We start from the raw sequence: 21,030 nt of genomic DNA, 5'->3' as shown, positions 1-21,030 counted from the left end.
CAACGCCATTATGCAGAAGTCGCAGTACGACACATCAAGACAGAATTTGGAAGCTATACAAGTCTAAAATGTGGGTGTACTCTAGCATCTCATTCTTCCATTCTTATTTGATCAGCAAGCCATATTTAAGGTCCTATCTCTGGTAAACCCCAGAAACTTCTCTCCAGAAATACATTGGCTTATTGCCCCTTACTATCAGATTTCTTTTATCTAATCAGCCACATTAGAGCAGCAACCTAGCCCACAAGACATGAATGTCCTACCAACCGCATGTGGCTTAAGCCAAACCCAGTGTGACCTCATTTTCCCTTTCCCCCACTACCCAAAATGAGAACAAAATCCTGTGTTATTTTGACAAGTTCCTTTCTCTCCAAGTGGCAGTTTAGAAACTGCGGTACAGTTGACATAGCCAGCATTACTAGTTATTTTCTTCAATCTCTCACCACATACTACAATGACATTATTCAATGGGCCAAGGACATTATAACTAAAGATTGTGCACTGTGCAAAGCATTATCCTTAGTTATGTGGCTCATCTGTAAATTATGATGAACACATTATTTCTTTGCAGAGAGAGTTAAGAAGGCGAAAAAAATATTTTTCCAGACATCCAGGAGTAGCAATTGCAAACATATCATCTACTACACACCCTTCGCAATAACTTTGCCCATTTATGACTGTCGAATAACATAAAGAGTGAGAAATAAACACTCAGGCAGAAAGACAGAGATACAGAAAATGCTTCTGGTAACACTGAGAAATTCAAACAAATAAGAGAAATTTCCAGCAGACCTCGTCCAATTTCTTCTCCCTATCATTGAGAGCAGATTTTGCCTGAATGTATCTATCATTCCAATTTTCGTATACATCAGGACTCAGATTTCTATAAGCCAGGCAAAGAGTACGCAGTCCAGAAGCTCCAAATTGCTCCAAGTGCTCCCTAGTTGCACTTTTCAACTCATTGCCATGATCCGCCAACCTTTCATATATTACTGTATCCGCACCCTATAAAACCCAACAAATAAAAACGTCAAATATTTTGTCCTTGAACGTAACTGTCAACCAACATACAGATGCAGCCTCATAAAATAACCTTGCAGTAGAGCACAAGTCTACCATCTGGATAGCGACATACAACAGATTGGCGCTTCCTCGTGCTATACCATGTCAAAACAGTTTCTCAGTCCAAAATTTTATTTGATCAGGTAGTTCAACAAAATATGCATAATCAGATTGAGAAGTAAAAGCACCTGTTAAACTCAAGGACATTCAAAATTTCATATTGAACATCCTGAACCTTTCCCATCTTATCAACATGTGACTCACGAACAGAAATTGTTGTGGGTGAACGTCTACAGTTAAGATATTAGAAATCTCACTTCAAGAAATAAAATCTTCAAAGCAATAAAACAAATTAAAAGATTACATACTTGTAGAAAAAGAAGCCAAAATTTTTTGCTGCAGTAACTAAAGCAGCCTCATCAGGGGATGCAGCTTGATAACGAATCTTTTCAGGGGTCTCCTCGCCTTCAGGAAGCACAGTATGACATATTGCAAGGCACCTAAAGAATTCCTACAAACAAGGGATCTTTTATGTATTCTCATCTACCAGGTGAACCAACAATGGCAATCGAAAATCAACAGATGGAAACATCATGAAGCCGACAAATCTTATCCAAACAAAAGTTACACTAAGTATACTTAGTCAATGACAAAGATAAATGAACAAATATTAAGAGAAACAAACTAATCAACAAAGTAAAATTTTCCAAATAAATTAACACAGAACTCAAGTGCATACAGTCTTGCAATCCTAATGCTTACGGTGAAAGAAGACAAAAAATAGGCATATCATAGTGAGAAACATTGCTCAACATTCACATCTCATCATTATTCCCAGGAAATGCTTCCCAGATAGCCAAAACGAATCAACTAGCCATCTAAAATGAGCATAGGTCAACATCATAAAAGAAAAGGATTTGTAATATGACTACAAACACTCAAGGGACTGAGCATACAAAGGCTAAAAGAAATTATGATCACTCAATTGCAGTATCCAATCATGTAAGAAAAGTGAAAACATGTGACATATAACCATCGTATGGTAGCCTTATCCAGTCAACAATGACAAGGAGGACACAAGTTGAATATGTACAGATGCTACACAAGAATATCAACAAATTTAAGCATTTCTTATGGTGCATTTTGTCAACTTATTCTTCTCAATTAGTGACTTACTTTGCAAGAGTCAGAATTAGGTTCATTCCTCCAAGCACCCCTCATAAGACGTGCATCATCGAAGTTGAAACCCTTTTCACGCACTACGTTGGACTGCTTCTGAACCTGAACATTCAAGGCGTAAAATGAACACACCATACATCCCAAACTACTTTGTGAAACTTCAACAGAAATAAACTTACCTCAACTTTTACTCCAGTCCTTTGAGCTGTTCCCATCTCTATTTCACTGACACCAGTACCATATATCTCTCCTCCAATCGAACATTTGAAAAATTCCATCAAGTTTCTTGTCAAAGTGCCAGTTTTGTCAGAGAAAATATACTCCACCTACCAAGAGACAAGCTAAAATGAAGCAATCTTTCAAAAAAGATTATCAACAAGCAGCATAGTAAATTACATCAAAGAAGAAAAATTCATCAAAGTATTTTTCCACAATACAGTTGCCACATCTGGAAATTAAATCAAGCCAACACAGAAATCCCTTCAGCCGCCAGATTCCAAATTCACAAAGAAAAGGTCAACAATGCAAATCTCTACCTGTCCAAGTTCCTCATTTAAGTTAGATGTTCGTGCCAATGCAGGGGTATTGCTCTCAGCATGGTACATGCGCAAGTCATTGTTGATGAATTGAGTGGATTGAATAAATTTGATCATCTGAAAAAACAGAGGAAATTGTTGATCCATAACGCATATAGCTACAAAAAAAAAAAAAAAAAAAAGGTGTGTGAAATCTACCTCGACAGAAACATAGAGGGAGATGGGAATGATTGGTGAATAGAGAGTTATAAGTGTAAAAAATGTCAAGATCCCAACCTGCAGAACATAAAGAGAGCAAAATGGAACTCAGAAATGAGAAAAGAAACATCATATTCACAAACTAAATAAGGTGATATCTGTCTTCACCACAACTCTGTTGTCAGGATCAAACTGTTTCTCTGATTTGTCAAACCGCAAATAATAGTACTTCCGGTTTATGAATATCCCACTGCAAATATGAAGATAGAATGGCATTATTTATCTTCAGTAGATGTACTTGAACCAAGTTGCAGACTTCTGAAAAATGAAACACGATAGGCAATGGGCCAGACCTGCCAATGGCACCCAAGAGACACATGCAGAAAAGAACAGTAAAAAGGGTAAGAATAAGCTTGTCAAGTTTCTTTTCCAATGTGCTTCTTTTGGAAGGAATTTTCATAGAGTTCATCATAACCTGCAATCATACGACAGCCACCACTGAGATACAGAATATATAAATCCTAAACACACAACAATGTGATAAAGAAAATGTGAAATATAGATTCCTAGATGCCAAATATCAGTGAGAATAATCCATGAATTGTAAATTTAAAACCAACCAGCCAACATATGCCCACTATTTTAACTTTTCAAAACATGTCCTTTGGCCAAAAGGCTACCTTTTCAGAACCCTTAGATGGGGAAGTCTCCAACAACTCAACTACCACATGAGAAACACTGAAACAAATAAGCCATAACTTGAAAACAGTGGGTAAAGGGAGGTACCTTTGTCTCATGCCCAGTAAAAATGACAGCACCAACAATGTAATCAGTGTTTCTCAGACTACACCCCTGGAGAAAACATGAATCGTTAAAAAAATTAGTGCGACAAGATAAAAGAAACCACCATGAGTCATCAACTAAAGTAACAATGGAAGACCAAATTTAATGAACCAAGTGAATGCAGCAAGCAGCTTAGGCAGATGACAGAAAAGCAGAAAGGAGAGAAAATGGCACCATCCTTATCAGTTAGTCAATTTCAACAAATATTAAAACTAAAGGCAACACAAAAACATATGATACAAAAGGAATGAGATGAATACAATGTATTACCCGCAGTAGAAGTTGATTTGGACTGAGAGGCAAAGTTTGTTTACTGATGATCAAGTTGCCAGTAAAGGTGTACAGCGAATTATTTGGTTGCTCACATTGTACTTCTCCTGCATATAATAAGTGAATTTCCATCACATATAAATTAAATGTGGCACAACAAGTGAAGATATCAGGTAAATTTCAATGAAGTAAACTATATGCCAATGTGAACTTTTTATTGGCGAACCATTAAAGAGCCAGCAGGAAAATGTTACCCTGCAAAGATCTTTCTCAGAAACTAATTCCACCCACCTGGCTTATGAGTTCATGAAACAAGTTATTCTTGTTTTGATCCTCAAAAATAAACAGCACTTCGAATACATATTTAACCCAACCAGAAACATCACATATTATTTTTGCAGTAAATACTCAATTAACACGGTCGTAAGTTTCCAACTTAGCAGTGTCACATCTAGCAAGTGGCCCCAAGTTATATATCACCAACTTCAATCCATATAAGATGCAGAGAGAGCTTTTAGAACATTGTGACAGACTTCATTCCGGTGGTTTCTATCAGCTATGATTTACGCTTACTGGCACAAAAAATATAGATAGCATGGTATGCTCCCAATCCAGAGATTAATAAAGGAAAACCTTTGAATTCAGAAACTTTCTCTGGGGCCACATAATCCCAAGTCTTTTCCAATGCTTTCCGTATCTTCAAATTAGTTTCACCATCCAGATTTGCGGTCTACAAAACAAACAAAGACAAGATCTAAATGATACAGAAATGTGAAAAACATAACAAAAAAAAGGATAAGCACCCTAAAGGACTAGATCTTATGCCATACATAAGACAGGAGTAACGTTAAGAATATAAATAGGAAAAAAGAAGAGAAAGCACTGGACTTTCAGGTACGAGGTTATGTGATTTCTTCAAGTGGACAAGCATAGATATCTCATACTAAAGCAAAGAATACAAACCTCAATGTAGCAGACACCATCAGGGTTTGTGCTGGCAAGGAATAGTAAATCAGCTGGAAAGAATCCATCCTGCTTTACCTGCAGATAAAGGGCCTCCTAAATGTCAGGCAAACATTGGAAAAATAGTTGCCAGATATGGCATTAAATGATAAGTACTTCATAGATTAGTGTCATGGATTTTTTTAATATGTTGAGGTTTCTTCCATTCCTAAATGAAATAGCTTTTGTTTGGCAAGCTGCTGTAAGTTTTCGATGAGATCCTTAATAATAATATCTTAGAAAATGCATGATTCGATGAGATCCTTAATAATAATATCTTAGAAAATGCATGATTTCTTCGAGAAAAAATTCTAACAATTGATAAATCAGATAAGTTTTAGAGTATAAACCCTCGATTCGCACCCTGAAATTCTTGCATAGGCGCCATAAATCAGGCTTACCCCCACTTCCTCCCTTTTGACCCTTTTCCAGTGAAAGACCCTAACCCTATTAGGGTCTCCCACAATATCTAATTTGGATATAAACGAAATTTTTTTTTAATGATCCGACTTTGTCGCAAGAGGGGAACTGGTTAAGAAATCCAAAACGTCAAACTGCTGTCCATCTCTGAGCCATGACCAACACACTAGTTCCCCCATGGACGAATGCATTAAAATAACACAGGATAGTGATTGCCAGGCGATCAGAAAACTATATTCAATCAAGTGTAGAATGGATCAACTGCTGCTTAATTACATTAATGACTATCTACAACTCTTTCAGTGCTAAAAGTATACCAGTTTCAACAGCCATAAGTAATCATAGGTTCACAATCTCTGTAACTTAAGAAAGTTGGCATGTTTGTCACATGTGTAGGCTGCCCTAGTAGTAGCTTAGAGCAGAAATTAACCAACTATTTGCCTTTTCTAACTATAATTGCCATTCTGTAAGTTCCACGTCAGCATACACTTCAACTAATGCAGGTAGTCACAAGCCCCAAAAGTTATCCTACTAACCTGCAAAGCCACATTAAAGTAACTTCTGGATGCTAATATATTTTTAGTACCCAGGAAGGAGTTTCATACTTTGCCACCAAGAAAGCAGAAACAAAAATTGCACAGCATCATAAAATTGAAACCTAGCCTAAACAGGTGAAGGTATGGTACGTGGCCAGGAAAACAAAACAGCAGCCAACTTACTTTGACAATATCTCCAACCTGCAGCTTCTTCCAAGGGGTAAATACCCACTTCTGATCTTGCAACACTTCAACGGTTGAATTATTGATCGCCATGTCATTTTGAAACCGTTTCTTACATGCATAAAAGAAAACAATAAGAAGGGGAAAAAAATGTGAGAAAACATTCATCCTTCGACTGTTTCTCTTGCAGATCAATGGACATTAAAAGTTCTGATACTTACCCAGTCCTCCCATGCTTCCTTTATGAGAGACACAAGAAGCACCAGTGCCAGCGGAAGCACATTTGTAACTGGACTTACAGGACTGCATGAAAATAGAACTTTGAATGCATTAAACAGGGAAGTAACAAGCTCCTGTCGGAAGCATATAGTTACATTGCTCCCATGTCACTCTTAAACTTACTCTAGTCTCCTTAATCATCGTATGATGGCCAGTTTTTAACTAAGTCAACAAACAAGAAAGGTAATGCGTGCAGCCAAAAAGGAGTAGGCGAAGTTTAGTCAGCTTGCAAATATAAATAGGCACCTAGGTATTGATAGGATACACAACAGAACTTAGTATAAATTAGTATATAAGTATACGAATATCTAGCCATTTTAGTCTCAGCCATTATCCAAAGTGAACCAATGGTCTAAGTGGTAAGTTTTCAGATGATAGTAAGGTAATTTCTTGATTTTGGAACATATTTAGAACTCCTCAAATAGAAACAGAAGAGACATCAATGCAACATCACATCCAATAAACTTGAAGCAAAAACACTTCAAGTCTCAAGAGAGTCCCATTTTGGAGCCTGTTCGTGTAAGAACTGGTATCGAACCAATTTGTAAATGAAATGCTTATTTAATTCAAGAAGGATTTCCTTAATCCTAGTATTTCTTAGTTTAGTAAGATTAGGAATTTTTATTGTACAAATAGATCATAACCTCAACTGATTAAGATCAATTAATCCAACTCTCACAAATTTAACAAATCATTTATGGTGAGAATCAGACTCCATTAATTTCTTCTAGTAGGCCTTTAAGCGATTTGAAGGTTTTACAGTTACTGGGAGGTTCTAAAGCCCAATCTTCTCCACCCTTCTAATTCCTAATCCTTTAAATCATTCTCGTTTTAATTTATTTCATAACCAATCTCTTGATTTCAGTCTCAGAGGGCCAGCATCAACGCCTTAGTGGACTATCATAGCAACATACCTGACCGGGGTGCATGACAAGATTGAGATCATGAGAAAATAAAGGTTCGCCACCCGCCTGAACTGTCAGCATAAATTGAACAAAAGGAAATCAGGTAAAACCATAAAGATAAACAGGAAGGCAAAAATTGAACAAACATAACACCACGCCAGCAGTCCACACATTTCTTGCCCGGTTACCATCATACACAAGCTTAAGGGAAGTAAGGATCTTTCTTTCAAGTAGCCTACAAAGTCAAGCTAAATACTCGGACAAAAATTCAGTGCCTATGCTTCAAAAAAGTATACTACTCTATGATAAGTTTATTTGTATGTCTTTACTCTCCTCATGCATCAGTATCATTACTCATCTCTTCATCAACTACAAAAGTTCAATACTCTCTTTTATTTCTAAACAACTAAGTTACTGAATTGTAATATATATTGAAACAAGCATCTCATATTAGGCAAGTATAATGCTCCTCCTCTAGTGGGAAAGAACACTTTGACAAGTTAAACAGTATCTATGTGTAGCTAAAGAACCTTCTGCCTAGAGCTACTTTCAGAAACAACAACAGATCAAACAATATTCTTCAAAAGATCTGGAAAAACCACCAACCATGCCTGGAAGCCAAGTTCAGTCTGAGTGAATATTTCATTGTAAATAAGTGGTAAGTTCCATCTTTTGTGCAACAAAAAGATAAACAAAAAATAAAAGGGTAAAGGAGTTTAGAAGTTGAACACCGTTGCAAAGCACAAATTAACAACTTGAAATTCGGTCACCATCATTGAAGTTCAATAACAAATGCCTCATCTTGCAAATAGAGCAACAAAAACTTACCTGCTCAAATAGCCCCTTAGGTAAAAATGTAATGACATCATACTTCGTTGTTGATACAGAATTACCCTGAAAAATCAACCGAACTAATCAGACAACCAGCTAGAAAAGTTATGTGATACAGAATTACAAAACAATTTATGATGCTCAAATCTCTAAATTCAATGATGAATTTCAAAATTCATTAAAGTCATCATAACATTGAAATGAGAAAATCCTCCAGGTAGCATAATAACCAATAAATATGATTGCTCAGAATCATAAAGAAAAGAATGAACTTTCCTAGAAAAGTTATTCCACCTAGGGAGTGCATAAAGCCAGTCTCTAGACTGATCAAGCAGGCTTCCCAGTGAAGGACATAACTATTCCCATAGGTCTATTACAAAAGAGTACAGCTGGTTCTCATCTTTAGACTGCTTGTATTCACTCAATATACATACAAGCAACAAAACTACTTCCTCTTAACGGATGTCCATAAGATTATCCTACAATCAGTTAGTTCTTCTAGTAATTCTGCAAAGTTGGATCTTCTCCTTCTCTTGGGTGCTCTTTCATTCCATTTTGTAATTTGTCTACCAATTTGTTGCTTCTATTTTTCAGAATTCATATGTGTAACCCATTGGAAGAGCAAGATAAGGAAATGATAGGAGTAACAATCAGTGAGGAACATATAGAAGGGACTGCCTGCGGAATAATTAAACGAGCACACTCAATTACAGACCAAGATATTTTTTGAACCTTTGAGTTAAATATGAGTAAGACTGGAGTTAATTGATTCACTATTCAACCTATCATTGTAGAAGTTTTGAGTTCTAATCCTAAATTATCAGAAAGAATCACAATTCATTAATGCTTAAGCTGGGCAGCATTCCACTTGCTTGCCTGCTTATTTTTGCACCTTGCTTTAGTATCTACATAGTTAGAATTCCAAATCAGCATAACAATCAATCATTTAAGTGCAGAAAGTTCCTTAACAGAAAGACATTTTCTGAAGGTCTCGAATAGCAATAGAAACTAAGTCACATTGAGGAACCCATGTCAAACCAGTCATCAAATAACCTTACTGCTACCATACAACCTCGGAAGTCATGAACCTAGGCAATCATTGAGATAAAATTACATTAACCAGAAGTTCAATTTCTTACAATAAAGGTTCCCCATCCATCTGTAGTCCAATAAAAATTAATGGTTTTCCAATTGCACATATGAACCTCGGCATATAATAGTTGATCAATCAAGAAAGAAACTAGAACTTATATTGGCTTCAACCCAAAACAGAATCATGGTTGGTAAATAAATAAATTCCTCACGATTCAAGTAAGGCACCCCTCCTCCTCTGGCAAACATTTGTAGAGTTCATATCTTTTATTATGTTGAACAAGAATCTGAAGAAACATCAGCTCTTAAACCCATATAATTTTTATCCCATAATAAATATATTAAAGGATACTTAGATCACTCCTCATTGTCCAAAAGATAAATTACAACCTACAGTAAACCTCAAAAGCAAATATCGCAGACCCGCCAAAGAAATCTCCGAATTCCATTATACAATGTCATAAACCCAGGTCAACATTCCTTCATGAATTGGAGTTTGAAATAAACAATCAACATAGCAGTGCAAGAAAAACAACAACAAAATCTAAGTATCCCCGGAGACCTTGAATCTTGCGAGGGCGTTGGCTTCACGATCATTACAAAACACCGTCCTATGACCTGGCGCCTGCGGCTGGACCTTTCCGAGACGAATAGATCGAGACGAAGAGATGTGCTCTCCCGCCCGGTCGCCGCCGCCTCTAGATCCCCTCCATCCGGCCATTCTATTACCAAAATCTCTCCGATCACACCGGACCGAGATGCAGGAAAACCCTAGATATTTTCAGAAATTGCAGAGACTGCACGCTTCCGATGAAAGAAAAACCAAAAAAAGAGTGGAATAGAAAAATAAATATGCGGGGGCGGGGGGGGTGGGGGGGGGGGGGGGTGGGGAGGGGGGGGGGGGGGGGGGGATCGGGGGAGGTTCAATTCCCTTTGGGGCCCGAGATTTTATACGTTGATGAAATTTAGATCGCCCAACGCGGGGTCAGCGCGTCATAGACTTGCAGGCGTCTTGGCTTGAAACAAAACTTTATTAGTATTTGCTCGCATAGAATGAACGTGCGCGTGGAAGAAGGAGAGTGGGCGGGTGACGGATCGCCGAGCAGCAGACGGCGTCGTTCGGCAAGGTTATATTACTATTGTATTATATGACAGTTGAAAATTTGGAAATTTCAGAGCAGGTGGCTGATGTTTGACGTGGCAGTTTTCAGACACCAGTTATGACTAAAAATACAGTTATTTTTAGTTATCACCATCAACTGTACAGCACCATTTTTAGGAGTAATAAGCAGTTTTTCGTTATAAATAATTTGCTATTTCTGACTTTTTATGCTATATTGTACTTACAAAGTAGATAAGAAAATATTATGGGCGGATTAAAATTTTAAATTATATAATAAAGTACAGACTAATAGTTGGCATTAATTTTGATATCCACGCATATCAATAGTGACGTATTAATTTTTAAAAATGCTTGAGTTATGTGGGATTTTCTGAAAATACAAAATGGATGTCTGATTTATTGGTGAGTGATTAACATAGGCAAAAATGGGAAATTTTAATGAATGAGTGATTAGGGATAATGATAGGCAGATGATGGAGTGAGGTTTCCATGGTGGATTCTCTCATTGAACTAATAATAGAGGAAATATTAGCAAGCACATATATATAGCTGGAGAGAGGATTGGCTTCTGCTGTTGTTGTCTAATATTTGGTATGTAAATTTCCTACCGCAAGTTTTCATTCTGCAGTTGTTGGTAAAACCAAGAATTTTGTCCCCTCCAACGTACACTCTTCTTCTCCACCATCATCAAATCCTGTCCAAATTCTTTCCTTCTCTCGGCCAAAATAATGGAAGAAAACGGGTCCCCCCGGCGTCTGAGGGGGCACGAGGGATACAACAGGTTGAACACCCTTGAAATGGAGACCCAGGGCAATGCCACCACGACAGGAGAATCTGTTGCTCAATACTTCTTTGATATCCAACAACAAATGGAGTCTGCCTGTCAGGCCATCGACTGGGACCGTGTTTTTATGACAGCTTTCGTCACGATATCCCTTTTCCTGATCCTGTCGGCACTTTTCTTCCCCTTCTTTAAATCCCAGATGGTGGCGGAAAGAAAATCCCAACACGAGTTTGTCCTGGACTCATTGACGATATCAGAGTTCCAGGCTTCACCAGCTCAAGTAACAGGGAAATGTGATGCGGTGCTCAATATCAGCAACCTTGGTGACAGAAGCCTGTACCATGAAAACGCTGTCCTGACTATTTTCTTGGACCATGAGTTGTTGTGGGTGATAAGGACAGGGGACTTCTTTCTTGAGGTTGGTAATAAGATCATGTTTAACGTGAGCACAAATACTACAACGGTGTCTGTTCCTGCTTCGTTTGTCCCAACTGCCCTGTTAGAGAGTCAGAAAATACATAAGCCCCTTCATTTCAAATTGAAGTATGATGGGATGCTTCGAGAGGGAATGGATGCATGGCACGTAGAGAGATCCCATGTTTATGTTGTCTGTGGTTGGATCAAGATGCAGTTCGTTAGCGATTCCACCCTTATGGGAGGGCCGGCAAGTTGTTCTTTAGAAAATTTTTGAGGGCCTATTATGCTTCTTGTATAATATGACATTTTCTCATTGTTAGGACATTACTGAAACTGCCTTTGTATAACATTACAAGTTGTTATCATCTGAGTTTCAGAGTTAGAGATGATGAAAGTTTTGCCTTTTCTTCAAGGAAGAGCTTCCTAGTTTAGACAGAAGCTAAAGGTAATTAAGGTTGTACAGATGTGTAACAACAAAGCTTAAACTTTTATTCAATGAACCATCAACTTTGTTACTACACCCCAATTTCAAACAGCAATGATAAAAGATGATACAATTAGAATTTAGAACACAACTTCACAAGATCATCGATTCTATTAATCTATCTTGGGTAGCAGATACTTCCGCACCGGAAATGGGGTTGTTCTGATATATGCTTCAATATGGTCTTTGTAAACAGCTCCACACCTAATAATGGAAACGGAATAGTAGTCTGATTCAAGAAATAAGTATGCTGGTGCAGTCACTGGAGGAAGAATTGTAGCTTTTTACTGCTCTTATTGCCAACTGATGAGAATCTGTCTCAAGATGTCCGTTCAAAGCCGCCACCAATCTGCATATGTAGCCATTCTGGTGAGGAGCCCCTATCGTATTCACGTGTACTCTGGGAACCAAATGCCATGCCAGGAGTTTCAAAAGTCTGTTGAGTAAACTGCCGAAACGGAGGGGGGAAAGGCATAAGTTAGAAAATGAACAGCATGCACACAATTGAGAGTCATTTTTCAAGCACCTACTTCTTTTGAAGGATATCCGTCAATGCCCCCTCTTGCATTTACTGTTTCAAGCTTCATTGAGAGAAACTGCGATACAGGTAAACTGTGGTAAGTGCAGAATTCAAGTTTATCAATCATGACAAGTAGAGAAATATAGCATCAAAACACATGTATATGCAACAGTATAGAGGGGTAGGGGGGAGGCCGGAGCGGGAGACAGACAGATCTACCTCGACCTGACGTTGTAATGACTGTATATAATTAATAATCTCATCAAGCACTAGAGCTTTCCCAATAACCTGAAACAAAGAAGAAAAAAAAGTTGAAGTTACACGGACCAAACTTTAGGAGTATCTACACAAAAAGGACAGAGAAAAAAAAAATTTACACAAAACAGACACGAACACAATAAGGCATGCCTCCAGAAAATTTCACAACATCTATAATGAGAAATTGTAGACAATTCTTAAGAAATAGGATACGAGCTCAACAAGAAGGGTAACATGAGCTGAAGCTAACACCAAATAAATGAATAGAATTCTGATTTCAGATCAACTCATAACGGGTTACTGTGAATGAGAATGCTTCTTCACTCGGATCATCGGTCTGATTTTTCAGTCAGGGGAGAGGTAGGTGATGGATTCGGACAGATATCGCCTACTTTATCAATAATGCCTCACATCATATGGAGAAACAGAGCATCAGTTAACAAAATGAACTGAAAAGGTTCTAAATAATACCGCGATAAACTCAGACAAAATTAGAGTTGCATATGGAACAATGATAAACAGGGAGACATGCTTTCAGAGATCTCAAAAAATCTCCATGGCAGATCCCCATGGTGCTGGACTCAGAGATCCTGCCTCTGGACCTGGGGATCCTGTCATCTCTTCCCCCATAATCCCAATCATATTTTCCAAAAGAGTGAGAAGCTTAGTACTGACCTCAACAGAACTCACAAGTATATTCACTTCTGTTGTCAATTTTGACAAACATCCCACTTTAATCACAACAATTATCATTCTAAAAAAAATGCACAAATCACTAGAGGGGTCAATAAAAGTCCAAATGATGTTGATACTCACTTTATTACAGCCAGGTACTAAATCTTGGAGAATTTTCATCCTCTCGCTTATCTTTTCTCTCCTAGCCTGCACCAAGAGGATGGAATGAGGAAACGATCAATAAAGTGGACTTTCATATCTCCTAGTCCAGCTCATACAGTTATTTGTTTACTTTAATTTTCAAACTAATGATATATACCACAAAACATGAGAAAGATTGAATCTGTTTGCATAAACAAAAGAGAATAGGAGTCCTGTGATTACTCTTTCTGCTAAACTATGACTATCAGTAGCTTGACCCCTTCTGGCACGAACATGGATGTAGTCTTGCTTCGGCGGTTCAGTTGGTTTTGCTGGTTGCTCTGCTGCCTTGCCTGAATCCCCTTCCTCTTTTACTTTATTTTCATCATTCTCATTCGATCCAACTGCTTTGAGCCTTTTACCATCAACTTCACTCTGCTCAAACACAAAATAATTACCATACTGTACCATTAAAGAAAAGACACTGGTGAAAATAAGACTATATAAACAACTCAATTTCTTCAATCTCATGTCTCTTTCACTCCATTAGCCAGTTCAGTACAAGCCCGCGAATAGACGTGCATGAATTTATAAAAATTTCCAGCCAACTTTATTATAATCATGAAGCACAATAAATATCAGCTACGCAAAAAAGCCAAATAATACAAGTAAATACATGGTATGAAGAGGACTGTACACATGTTAAATAAACCAATCATCTAGTTGACGAATTCAATTTATTGTATTGGTTTGAAATGCTACACCATAACAGTATTGTTGTTGTTGCAGTCATTGCTGTTGCTAGTGGAAGCTCCGCCTCCGCCCTTAGCGCAGTGCTCATCTTCATCTCGTCGCTTCCTGGAATTATGATTGGGAGGGCTGTGGTTCGATCTCTGGTCCATCACCATCGGATCCAAGCCCAAGTTGTACGACGTCGCATTGCCATTCATCTGGAAACCCGGCCAGATCTCCGCAAAGTTATAAACTCCTCCTCCGTCATTCATCATCGCCGTCCCTTGAGGATCCATTTCCTGACCCGGAATTAATTGCTTGACCCGACCCAATTACCGCAGATAAGACGATCATGTGTTAGATACAGGACAGAGTATATATAGGCGGAAGAGGGATGGGAGTGGGGGGCCGAGGAGTGGGGTTTCTTTCCTTCAAGAGTGGAGGTGGTTGGGTGCGTACTGTACCCACTGGCGTACAATGGCTGCTACCACCAGTACTGCTGCGTGTGTATGTGAGAGAGAGAGAGGGAGAGACCTCGGAAGTTGAAAAGAAGTGAGTTTGAGTGAGCTTCTCCCGGAGCGTCCACCGTTTCGTGTCTTAAGCCTCCATATTATTTAGGGATAATTACATTTTTCTCCCTTAAAATTTAGTATAATTATATATAGATTCTTTATAATTTGAAAAATTATATTTAAACCCCTAAAATTTATTTTTATTTGACAAATAAGTTCTCTCATTAGCCAAAATTCATTGAATTTGCTGATATTAACAAAAAAATTGAATAAAAATTGATATTTACTCTCCATTGACTTATTAATGACTTATTACAGGTCAAATAATTTTTTTTTAACTAAACTACCCCTATAATGATAAATATATCTTCTCACCCAATTTAACGCATAAATATGTATGAGAATAATTTAATCATAAAAAAAATTATTTGACCTACTATAAATTAGTAATAAATTAATTTGGGGCAAATATAGATTTTTTTTTATTTTTTTTTTGTTAATATTATAAAATTTGGTGAATTTTCACTAATATAGGGATTTATTTGTTAGACATAATCAAATCTCAAAAATGTTAGATGTAATTTTCTAAACTACAAAAAAATAATGTGTAATCGCACTAATCCTTAGAAAACGAGAGTATAATTATCCTTATTGTTTAAGTCAACTAAAAAGACCTAACTTAGACAAAAATTTAAAGTAAGAACGTAAATAAATTAGGAATTGTGATTTTTATATTCGTAGAAATGACATTGAACTTGGATCAAAAGCTGGTTCAACTCTTGAGAAATTGGACACAGAAGCCGTCCCACCTCAACGAATTGATAATTTAAGAATATATAACAAAAATTGTAGGTAATACTGTACATAGGTATAACGGGAAAAAGGTGTGGTGATTAATGATTGTTGAGAACATAATTATGGGTCTATTTGCGGAAAAGTTAGTGATAATGATAGTTTAGTGTTTGGAAATTAGCATTTTCAGATTGCTGGATTCACAATGACTGCGCCATCATTTATTGGCCACCTTTTCAGATTGCTGCCTTTCCTCCTGTACCTAACTTCTCTTTTTCAAAATTTTAATTATTATTTCCTCAATATAAATGTCTATATATATAAATTATTTATATCTTTTAAAATTATATATACACTCATTAAAAATATCAATATTATTTGCATTGATCATCCTTGGTTTTCGAATAATTACACATACATTCATCAAAAAGCGTCGATATAATTACACAAATTACCCATGTGTTTTGATTGATATGAGTGATTTATGAAATTATGCAAAAAATATAAATAATTTGATAAATAAATTACAGATCAAGAAGTGTAAATATAATTAACCCTAAAAATTAAAAATAAGTTCCATAGTGAAAACATCTTACCCGAGTTATCATTTAATTATACCTAACTATTTCTAAAAGGTGTTAGTAGTTAAATAGTGATTACGATTTCAGAATAATTTTAGCAGTCGAAAAGACAGCTTTCGTGATACTTTTAAATAATTGAAAAAAAATACTTACATGAATTTCAACCATCACCAATTTAGAATGTTCAAACTAGTGATATTGATCTATATCAAATTTATCACACATAGTTTTCTATTACAACATAAAATATATACGGAATATGAGCTAAGTCGTTATGAAAAAATCCAAAAAAGTATCAAATAATTAACTAGCAACTAAGAGGCTGTTTGGCTAAATTTATTTGAAACATTTTATAAGAATAAAATTTTAAAATATTTGGATAAATAAGATGTTATAACTTATAACATAATAAGCTTTTCATACTAAACTAGTAACCGAAAAATCCATTAAACTACTGGACTTTTATATTATATAAATAGATATTTTTCTGTTTTAAGGGATAAACGCCAATTATATGAAGGATAAAAATAAAATACTAACAAAATCATGAGTGTATTTTTGTTTATTGAATATTAAAATAAAAAAAATTGTTTATTAAAAAGTTGTGTTTTGGCAAACAATTTTTAAGAATTTATAAACTTTGAAGCATCTTATAAGATGTTTTGAAGAACTTAGAAGCTAAGCCAAACACTCTCTAAATCTAAAATTAAGAGACAAATAATTAGTGGTAAAGTAACAGATTAATTTGATAAGCTCTTAGTTGCCTAACTTTAGCTTATATAAACCCAAGAATAGCTTTGTCAAAGCTAGACATCCATTCATCACTCTAAAGCGCTGTGCCTACTTCCCTCCCAATTTTTTTGTCCAAATCATGCCTTGCAAATTCCTCATTTTTGAGGTAGATTTCAGTATTCCCATAAAATTATAAGATAAATTAAATATCTGAACTTAAAATTTTACAAAAGATTGAGAAAAACGAAGATTGGAACACCAACATGCATAATTTAACTCTTATTTCTCCGTATTTTTTTTCGACACAAACTAGGAATTATTTCTGATATGGCAAACGACTTGTATCGATGCATCGATGCACGATGTATTGTTTGTTCTAATTTTGTATGAATTTTACGATTTTGTTCTGAAAAGGCGACTCACTAAGGAGAGAAGATCTTGGAGATTAATTATAAACTATTCGTCGGCAACTAATTTGAAACATTTGCCGAGGTCATTAATTTATAAGAATCCACAAGTGGTAGTAGAGGCGTGTTGGAGAGGAGGTGATGTGAATGGTATTTTAGCACGTTGATAAATCTGAATATGCTGAGGGGATGGTGTGAAAAATACGCATAAGAAGAGCATGAAAGTCGTGTGCTCAATGAAAAACATGGCATGTGAGGAATTCCTTGAAATGGTAATGCAATTGCAGTCCTTGAAAAACAAGTCTGATTGCTCCTATTTAATCTTCATTGCCCTTCCAACCTACCATATTTTACCAACCCCACTTCAAAATAGGACAAATCTTGCATACACCCCCCTTGTTTTTTTAATTTCTCTATGTATTAATTTGATCCATTTGCAAGTCTTTTGATGTTCAAATAATTATATTATGAGTGGGCTACTTAAATGAGTGAAGAGCTGAATCAACATTTGCATAAGTGGTGTACGTACATGACCAAACAAGCCTAGAATGAGTTGCAACTTTTGCATGAGTGTGTGTGTATTCAAAATAATTACTTGTTGTTGACCAATGATGAGGAGGGTAGTTGAACTTTAGTGAGCTATTATTAGCCTTAAATACCCCATTCATTATGTATTTACTTCCTATTCATACCAGGTAACTGATTCACCACCCTTTTCTTGGTTGCTGTTTAGATGAGTACAATTAGCTGTGTGGACTAAATTTCACTTACACCGCTTTAAAACATTGTAGGCCCGTTTAAAAGATGAGATTTTGTGATATTGGGCCCAAAGGCCCATTGGGAGGAAAAAGTGATAATGGAATAGGTTGAGAGTGGATGAATGATTGACAAGTAAGGAAGACTTTTATTCGGGTCAAGTCTGATACAGAGCAAGTATGATACTGATTGATAATTTTTTTTAATTATATATTAATTATACGATAAATACATTATATTTAATATGTGATTGAATTAAATTAGATGGAATAGAGTGAAGTGAATTGAGATGACAGACATCACGTGTATTTGATTTGATGAACAGGGAAGGCATTTAGTGCATTTCCACTAGTCTACAAGTGTTGAGTTTCCCAATGCAGATCTCAATTTGTTTTATTATTTACTATCTCTTTCAGTCTTTATGAGGAAACCCATCTTTCAAACTCTATGTATACACTTTGAGTGCCCATTCATTTTTACTCTGTTATTATTAATTATTATTTACTACTTTCCATACAAACTTCAAATAATTAAAAACAAACTCACCTTCAACAATATACATTATGTTTGAGCATTTTTTAAAATAAGATTAAATACATCCAATATTTATTTTTGTGTTTTTTACATTTTATCTGTGTTTTCTTTTTTTGTTTTTCAACTTTATATATATACACTTATATATAATATAAAAGAGACATGATTTGACAATGAACAGTGATTTGTGTCTCCAAAAAATTACAACATTAGACATACAATATTTATATATAAAAGAGATACGATTTGACAATGAACAATGATTTTTGTCTCTCAAATCCCAAAATTATTTTAAAATATTTTAAATTACCTCAAAACATAAATCCAAACATACCATCTGTTTCCAACACACACTTATTTATCTCTATTTTTAAAACACCAAAATGAAACACTCAAAATATAAATCCAAACACTATGATAAGTTTTTTTTGATCGTACTTGACTCATTCATCAACATAGGGATATTTATATATTTAATTGTATTTAAATTTTCAATGATATATTAATTTAATATGATGTTAAGGTGAAGCCGTTTTGATTTGGAATTTCAATACTATTCATATATATTTGTTTTGTGTAGGAGCTATATAGGTGAAGGAAAATGTGTTAGAATATTATTATGTCCCACTCCTCCACACAATTGATGCAGATAGATTATGGAGTGGCTTTCGTTCTTGGCTGTTTCTCTACGTCGCCTTCTGAATCCGCACACACACACACACGCACATGTTTCTTCTCATCATTCATTATTAGTTCTTTGAATTGTATTCCTTGATATATTAATTGAGATGGGGCCCTTTTTGTCAATTATTATTACAGCCACACCACTGCTATTACTTCTTTCCCTCTCTTCAATAATATCTTCTATTAATCATATTTCTCCCCTTTCTTCTCTTTTTTCTTTTCATTATTTATAAGAATTTCGCCACCTAATTCTATGTCAATTATGTTGTTCTCTTCTCATCTCAAATTTTGGTATAATTATATATAAATTTATAGTTAATTTACTTCAAGTCGACACATTATTTATTTTATTGAGATATTAATATAACAATATAATGATAAATTCTATTAAAAAATAAATAAAAATATAAAAAGAAGATGGGCCACAAAAATAATCAACAAAAGAAGCATTGGGACCAAGAACTCAAAATGATATATGTATAGTTCCAATGATTGAAGTCAAAATTATTGGCTAATATTTGAAGGGCAACTCTTTATGATGTGGCGCCAAAATTAATGCTGAATAAAAAAAGGAGGAGATTAATTTTGGATGGATGTATGTATGATAATTGCGGGCCAATGGCTATGGACTATGGGGCTCACATCCAAACACCTCACTCTACCCCATAATTAATTTTTAAATATTTAGAATTATTGAATATAAGGTTTTCTTTAATAGATATATACTTGCGTGTAATTAAAACTCTTTATTTTTAATTTAATATATTAGACAGAAGAATCATGTGGACTTGCACTTTATTTTGCTGTATATGATATTAATTGAACCCCAATGTCCAAAGTACGGCATTTGAATTTTGAAGTACAAAACAATGTAAAAAGTTTAATGATATGCTGCACAGCTACAGCTCCGACGATGAGTATAATTAACACTCCTGAATTTTACTTTCGTCTAATAAATAAGTCTATTTAGTAGTCAAATTTCATCGAATTTGCTGATATTAATAAAAAAAATTAAAAGATATATGTTTACCTCTGATTAACATATTGTCTATTTTTTGAAGATCAAATAGATATTTTTATGATCAAATTACTCTCATACGTTGTTATGCGGTATATTTTCGTCGTTATAATGATAGTTTATTCGGATTTTTTTTTACTTGCAATAAGCTAATAATATGTCAATGGAGGGTAAATATCATTTTTTTTTAATATCAATAAATTTGGTGAATTTTGATTAACAGAGAGTCTTATTTGTTAGGGTGTAATTATCCCATACATTAATATGGCTGAGAACAGTAATAAATTCTAATAACAAGAACAACCACATAAAGAGACACAAATACTCACATGTATGGTGAAACTCAAACCTATAACTTAAATTTGTTCATGAGACCTCAGTCTTAACCTTAGCCACTAGACCAATATATCATTGTTGATTTCATCACTTTCATTAACTCACAATTTTAATTTGATGATATTGTTTATGTGAATTTGTACTCACATCAATTATAAATCATTGGATCACATATAATATCATTATCATATGTTAATCCAACAATTTA

The 21,030-nt window shown here is 35.3% G+C and overlaps 2 protein-coding genes across 2 annotated transcripts in view; both read right to left on the bottom strand.

Annotated features, from left to right (window-relative positions):
• The window catches only part of LOC105156574 (phospholipid-transporting ATPase 3), a 14,434-nt gene extending 4,249 nt beyond the window's left edge, over positions 1-10,185 (bottom strand). The window contains exons 1-19 of the mRNA XM_011072745.2: positions 9,899-10,185; positions 8,242-8,307; positions 7,423-7,484; positions 6,451-6,532; positions 6,230-6,340; positions 5,052-5,129; positions 4,722-4,818; positions 4,089-4,195; positions 3,762-3,827; positions 3,329-3,450; positions 3,144-3,225; positions 2,976-3,053; positions 2,778-2,894; positions 2,421-2,567; positions 2,239-2,343; positions 1,431-1,573; positions 1,251-1,352; positions 1,094-1,157; positions 793-1,005 (exon numbers count right to left, since the gene is read on the bottom strand). Coding sequence (XP_011071047.1) covers positions 793-1,005; positions 1,094-1,157; positions 1,251-1,352; positions 1,431-1,573; positions 2,239-2,343; positions 2,421-2,567; positions 2,778-2,894; positions 2,976-3,053; positions 3,144-3,225; positions 3,329-3,450; positions 3,762-3,827; positions 4,089-4,195; positions 4,722-4,818; positions 5,052-5,129; positions 6,230-6,340; positions 6,451-6,532; positions 7,423-7,484; positions 8,242-8,307; positions 9,899-10,057 — 2,001 coding nt within the window. The 5' untranslated portion in view covers positions 10,058-10,185. The remainder of the gene's footprint in view (positions 1-792; positions 1,006-1,093; positions 1,158-1,250; positions 1,353-1,430; positions 1,574-2,238; positions 2,344-2,420; positions 2,568-2,777; positions 2,895-2,975; positions 3,054-3,143; positions 3,226-3,328; positions 3,451-3,761; positions 3,828-4,088; positions 4,196-4,721; positions 4,819-5,051; positions 5,130-6,229; positions 6,341-6,450; positions 6,533-7,422; positions 7,485-8,241; positions 8,308-9,898) is intronic.
• LOC105156573 (transcription factor bHLH79-like) lies at positions 12,129-15,069 on the bottom strand. The gene is made up of 6 exons (XM_011072744.2): positions 14,503-15,069; positions 13,982-14,173; positions 13,739-13,804; positions 12,884-12,952; positions 12,675-12,740; positions 12,129-12,592 (listed from the first exon to the last, which is right to left on the bottom strand). Exons 1-6 carry the CDS (start codon positions 14,764-14,766, stop codon positions 12,464-12,466), a joined length of 786 nt encoding a protein of 261 aa, XP_011071046.1. The 5' UTR covers positions 14,767-15,069; the 3' UTR covers positions 12,129-12,463.

This window comes from Sesamum indicum, linkage group LG2 (genome assembly GCF_000512975.1).
Source record: "Sesamum indicum cultivar Zhongzhi No. 13 linkage group LG2, S_indicum_v1.0, whole genome shotgun sequence".
NCBI lineage: Eukaryota > Viridiplantae > Streptophyta > Magnoliopsida > Lamiales > Pedaliaceae > Sesamum > Sesamum indicum.
Note: the sequence above shows the minus strand (reverse complement) of the source record. Positions and strands in the feature narration are given on the sequence as shown.